The sequence below is a fragment of the Triticum dicoccoides genome, chromosome 4A, assembly GCF_002162155.2.
Source record: "Triticum dicoccoides isolate Atlit2015 ecotype Zavitan chromosome 4A, WEW_v2.0, whole genome shotgun sequence".
NCBI lineage: Eukaryota > Viridiplantae > Streptophyta > Magnoliopsida > Poales > Poaceae > Triticum > Triticum dicoccoides.
This window is the reverse complement of record NC_041386.1, coordinates 594,433,237-594,438,758: the sequence shown is the minus strand read 5'-3', so window position 1 is coordinate 594,438,758 and position 5,522 is coordinate 594,433,237. Positions and strand designations below refer to the sequence as shown.

The window sequence follows — 5,522 nt, the reverse complement described above, 5'->3', positions numbered from 1 at the left end:
GATAACTTAAGAAAAACTGTCTCTTATAATGAAAAAATGTCCTGTGTTTTAGAAAAAATGTATGCGATAATTTTTAAATGTGCATACAATGTAAAAAAATGCATGCCTAACGTAAAGTCCAAACGGTATGTAACACTCCAAAGAAAAAAAATTCTGGCAATTGAAGGAATGTCCGTGACAATTAAAATAAATGTTTACACAACTGAAAAACAATTCTCGCATAGTTCAGAAAAAGTACTTCCATTAAAAAAATGTACATGATGTTTATAATGAAGAAAACCAAAGTATAATGAAGAAAGGAATTATAACGAAGAAAAAAAGGTTGTAGGTTCTTCTTTGACGCCTGCAGCTCAACCGTTACGAGCACACAGAAGCACCTCTGAAAGAGCACATGAACGCGCCATCACATGAATGAAAAGCAAAGAAAACCGAAGAAAAAGAAGAAAACCAAGAAAAAAACAAAGTATATAATGAAGAAAAAAAGGTTGTGGGTTCTTCGTGGACGCCTACGGTTCAACCGTTATTAGCACAGAGAAGCACCTCGGAAGATTCACATGTACATGGTGCTTTTAAAAATATTCACTAGTTTCCAAAAAAATGTCCATGAAATCTCAAAATTGTTTATACAATGTAAAAGAATTTTTTGTACAGTTTGAAAAATGTTTTTGTCATTCAAAAAATGCGTAACGTATTTGTAAAATGTTACCATGTATTGGAAAAAGTGTTCCTCCCCGCTATTAGCACTGGGCGCTCCCTCCCCGCTATTAGCACTGGGCGCTCCCTCCCCGCTACTCTCCCCCGCCGTCCGCGACAGCATTCCTCAGAGGCCCGTCGGCTCCTCTGCTTGTTGCGTCCATGGCAACCCTCCTTGGCGTCCCTGCTGTTCCTCACGCAAGGGTCACACAAACACAACCACACTCATACAGATTCTGAGCTGAATTTTTTCTCCCAAATTGTTTGGTTGATTGATCCACAGCCACAAAAATTGACTTAAAATCCATGCAATATTTTCTTTGTGAATGAAATCCATGCAATTTACCCTCCAAAGAGTTGAAGCAGATATTGTTGCTCCTCCCCACGTAGGGAACGTTGTGCGGTGGTTAGAGACGATAGAAAGAGACGGGAAATGAGGGTGGAGTGCCAACAGTACCACCACATAGCTAGCGGAAGAGTTGCGGCGGCGGCGAGGACCTACAGCGGCATCGCCGTCGGAAGCAGGCGATGCCGGAGAATGAAATATTTGTAGAATGGTGGATTGGTGATAAGGTCATATACTTTGAGATTTGTTTCATAGAGTTTCACCATGTTTTAGAATTCAAATTTGAAAACTTGCCAAAATATATTCAAGAAAGGCCTTGCTTGATAGCCCTCGCCGCAAGGAACACAAATATGCAAACAGATAGTAAAATGGGACTTTGGGCTCAAAAGATAAAGTAGATTCAAATTTTACAATCATATGAAAAAAGCATGGGTGGGCATAGCACTATTGCATCAACTTTTGGGGTGAGGAGAGAGGTTTCAACAAAAGGATAAAATGGTAAGAGTGATACTGCAAAAAGTGACTGCTTGACGTGACCCAATACCAACACAAATTTGCATGCATGAATTTGAATCTCCCCCCTCCAGTTCCATGTGGCTCTCCGGAACATCGTGATGAAGGGATTGATCAGAAGCTAGCAAGCATCAAGCAATTAACCGGGATCGAATCAAACCGCACCATCTATTTTGTCCTGGCGTGGAAAACAACATGGCAACAGAAAGCTGCAGCAGGCTCCCCGTGAAAAACAAATTAAGCAAAGACAACATGCAAGAGGCATTTCATTCAGAGCCGAATGAAAGCTACAAACTGTTGCTGCACAAATTTGAAGAGATGAACATGTACAGAGCATATGCATATGAAGAATCATCACATCATTAGCAGAAACCAGAACTGCATCCGTTCTACAGTTCAAATTAAGCAAAGACAAGATGCATGCAAGAAGCATTCATCCATAGCAGAACAAAAGAAAGCCAAACTGCTGCTCCACAAATTCAAATCATATCTGAAGAAGCATGAATATAACTGAAGAAGCATCACGTCATCAGCAGAACGCAAAACTTGATCCATTCCATTCAGATCATATCGATCGATCACATAGCAGTGGTTCATCTGACCAGAGGAATCGCAAAACCCAATGATGTTCTCCGCGACCACGCAAACACGGTGGACAGACACTACTACTTGAGACCAAAACTAGGCGACCGAGGACACATGAACATACTGCTGCTACCAGACACTACTACTACCAGGACGCTACGATCGACAACAGAAATCTCGGGACGCGATCAAAACCCACCGTCTTCTTCTCAATCGGACTGCAGAAACGAACCTCGAACGGCGACAAGCATGAAACGGAACAAGACGACGAGCATTCTACTGCAACTGGACGGACCATGGCCTCGGGGTCGGCGACTCAGAGGATGATGTAGAGGCCGAGCATGGCCGTGGCGACGAAGAAGAAGGCCGCCTTGGATGACGCCGTGGGCGCGGCGGAGTGTGGCGCCTGGGGCGGCGGGGCGATGGCAGCAGCGGGCGCGAGCGGGGAGGTAGCCGCCTGGGCGGGGGCGGCCTTGGCGTGGGGAGCGGCGCCGTCGTGTTCCTGGGACGGCGGCGGGGACGACGGCGGCGGCGGTGGTGCGTCGTCTGCGAAACAGATCCAAAGCCAAAGCACACGTCAGTATGCAGACACAATCAGTTAATACGGAGCGAGATGCGGGCGAGAGGGAGAGGTACGCACGCGCTGGCTGCTTGCGGCGAGGTGCGGTCGACGGTGGCGGGGGCGGGGGGCTGCTGACGACGGCGGCCGGGGGAGCGAGTCCTGCGTCCAAAATCCACAGTAACAACAGCAACCAAAGTTAATAATTACCAGCCGTTCGTCCGTATTTCATCAAAAGTAAACAAAACTGGAAAAAAAAGTAGGAGGAGGTGACGACGTGCGCAACAAGATAAGAGACACGGTGGCAGGCAACAGACCGATTCTGCCAAAGCTGTGAGACAGCCAGCTATCTGCTGCTGCTCTGCCAATAGGCGATCCATTTGATTTGACCCAAACCTTTTTTCATGAAAGAGGAAGGCTACGGAAACCGCATGCAAAAAAGCAGTGCCCCCAGAGGATCAACATGGAAATGTTTGGCAAAGGAGGCAGAGACGACGCACTGCAGAGCCAAAAGCACGGCAGGCTCTTGCTCTGCCTCTGCCCTCGGTCGATCAAACAGCAAGAGTTCTCAGTTTTGACCAAGCAAGGCGACAAACAAGGCAGAAGATACCGCAGAAAGCAAAGCTGCGTTGCGGTTTGACACAAAAGTGCTATCACGAACAGGATGGTGCACGATAAACCCAGCCAAAAGGAAGCAGGCAAATACCATAGTCGAACGACGGTAGATAAGATAACTCGAGCAACAGACTCTTCATCTGCGTACGGCGCTAGATCCATCTTAACTCGCGGGAACAAGCACAGATCTCAAATCGATGAAACAATCGCGAGCGGCACATGCATCCTACGATGACGAAATACTCAGAGTAGACCCTAAATCGCTCCGTGTATCTCAAGGTACAGCGGTATGAAGCTAGCCAGGCCGCACGCGCGCTGCGCAGGTCGCTCGCCACGGGAGACGGCGAGAACCCGACGCCGCGCGCCGTGCCGACAGATCCGGCAGAACAGCAAGGAAACCAACGCAAATCGGAGCGCTAGCGGCCCGAGAGGCCATGGAACACTACGTACTAGGCAAGCAGGAAAGAGAGCACAGAAAATCTGCACGTAGACAGAGAGAGGGAGGGACGGAGGGCGGTGAACGTGCGCGTACCTTCGCAGGCGGCGGCGAGGTGGGCGCCGCCGGGACGGAGGCCGCCGCAGGAGCTGTAGAGCGTGAGGAGGTGGGTGGCGTTGAGGCCCGCCATGACGAGCTGCGGCTCCGCGGCGACGCGGCAGAGGCAGGGGACCCCGCCGCCGAGGTCGACGGCGGCGACGACGGGCTCGCAGCACTGCGCGGTGGGCATGTCGGGCGCGCAGAAGAGCGCCACCTGCGTCGCCAGCAGCGTGGGCTCGCACGGCGCCCCCGGCTGCTGCCCGAAGGCGGCCGCCGCCGCCGGGAGCAGCGCGGCGAGCAGGCCCGCCACCAGCAGCAGGCGGCGGGATCTCTCCATCGGCGGGGTCGGGCGGGGCGGTCTCTCTCTCCCTCGCTCGCCCGCTAGGGTTTTGGTGGAGTGGTGGTGGTGCGGTGGTGGGACGGAAATGGAATGCCGGAGGGGGAGCGGGTGGGGGTCGGGTTATATAGCCGGAGGAGCCGTGGACGCTAAGGCAAGCGGGTGGCGGGCGCGATCCTGGGCGTCGGTTCGGGTGGGGCGCGGCCAGCTGTCCGCGCGGACGGCCCGGATGCGGCCGCGCGGGGTGCGAGGGCGCGGCACGTGAGCTGGCCTCTCTCGTGCTCCTCTGGCACGTAACCGCCTCTCCTCGGGATGAGAGAAAGTGTTTTCCGTTTTCGATTTTTGAAATTCAAATGAAATGCAGTGCGGCGTCGTCGGGAAGGAAAATATCTTCGCGCGCCAATGTTCGTGCTTCGTGCTGATCTGATCAGACGGCTCTGGGAGCTTGTGGAGTGTTCTGGAAGGCTCCAGAAGTCACCAGACCGACGTCGGGTTCCCGCGGGGAGCGATTTTGGCATTGGATTCCCGCGAAAACTAGTACACGGCGGGTGTTGCCACAGCGAGGCCCGTGTACTGGTAGCGGTCCATGAACTGACCTCCTTCTCTTTCACGAAGAGCGGCCCATGTAGCCGTTGCATTCGCCACGACGGCCCACTGGGGCACGCCGAGCCGGCTGGCCCAGTTCGGGTTCTTCCTTTGCCTTTTTCTGTTTCGTTTTTTTCTGTAGGTTTCTCTGTTTTGTTTTGTTTTGTTTTTGTTTTTGGGTTTCTCATTTCTTTTGTTTTGGTTTTTTCTTGTACAATGGCTGCTGTTTTCAAAAAAATGTTCAGAACTCCAAAAAAGGTTCATCTAGTATTATAAACTGCTCATCGTATATTATAAAATGTGCAATGTATATTTTAAAAATGGCCATCTATATTACAAAAATGTTCATCATATACTATAATTTTTTTATCTACATGGTCAATATGTAGTATTTAAAAACATGCCAGCATATATTACACCAATTTTCACCATATATCAAAAAATCAGTAGATGAAAAATGTTCACCGTATATTAGAAAAATGTTTGGGTACTAAAAAATGTTTGCGGATTTCAATTTTTATGTAGTAGAACATTAATTTGAGAACTTTATGTACTAAAGTTGGGAAGAAATCCAACCCATGTATTTAGGTTGAGCAGCAAGTGCGGATGTAGAACAATTTCCCACCGAATCAACTTCATAGCACCATGAGCTCCCCTTGAGTTCATATTCCGCAACAACTGCAAATTATTAGTGGCATCAACAGAAGTCCAATCACAGTACCTAATATTGCGAACGAAGCAAGCCAATAATCTG

General features: G+C 49.7%; 1 protein-coding gene across 1 annotated transcript; it reads right to left on the bottom strand.

The window, feature by feature from the left end:
* Window positions 1–2,078: 2,078 nt before the first annotated feature.
* Window positions 2,079–4,254, bottom strand: LOC119289276 (protein SCARECROW 2-like). The gene is made up of 3 exons (XM_037568636.1): window positions 3,844–4,254; window positions 2,778–2,858; window positions 2,079–2,683 (listed from the first exon to the last, which is right to left on the bottom strand). Exons 1-3 carry the CDS (start codon window positions 4,181–4,183, stop codon window positions 2,454–2,456), a joined length of 651 nt encoding a protein of 216 aa, XP_037424533.1. The 5' UTR covers window positions 4,184–4,254; the 3' UTR covers window positions 2,079–2,453.
* Between the last annotated feature and the right edge of the window lie 1,268 nt (window positions 4,255–5,522).

Excerpts from the sequence above, each read along its gene's own strand:
- LOC119289276 (XM_037568636.1), bottom strand. The coding sequence starts at position 4,183 with ATGGAGAGATCCCGCCGCCTGCTGCTGGTGGCGGGCCTGCTCGCCGCG. Across the intron at positions 2,859-3,843 it reads CCTCGCCGCCGCCTGCGAAG|GACTCGCTCCCCCGGCCGCC; the intron begins GTACGCGCACGT and ends TTTTGGACGCAG. Across the intron at positions 2,684-2,777 it reads TCGCCGCAAGCAGCCAGCGC|ACGACGCACCACCGCCGCCG; the intron begins GTGCGTACCTCT and ends TCTGTTTCGCAG.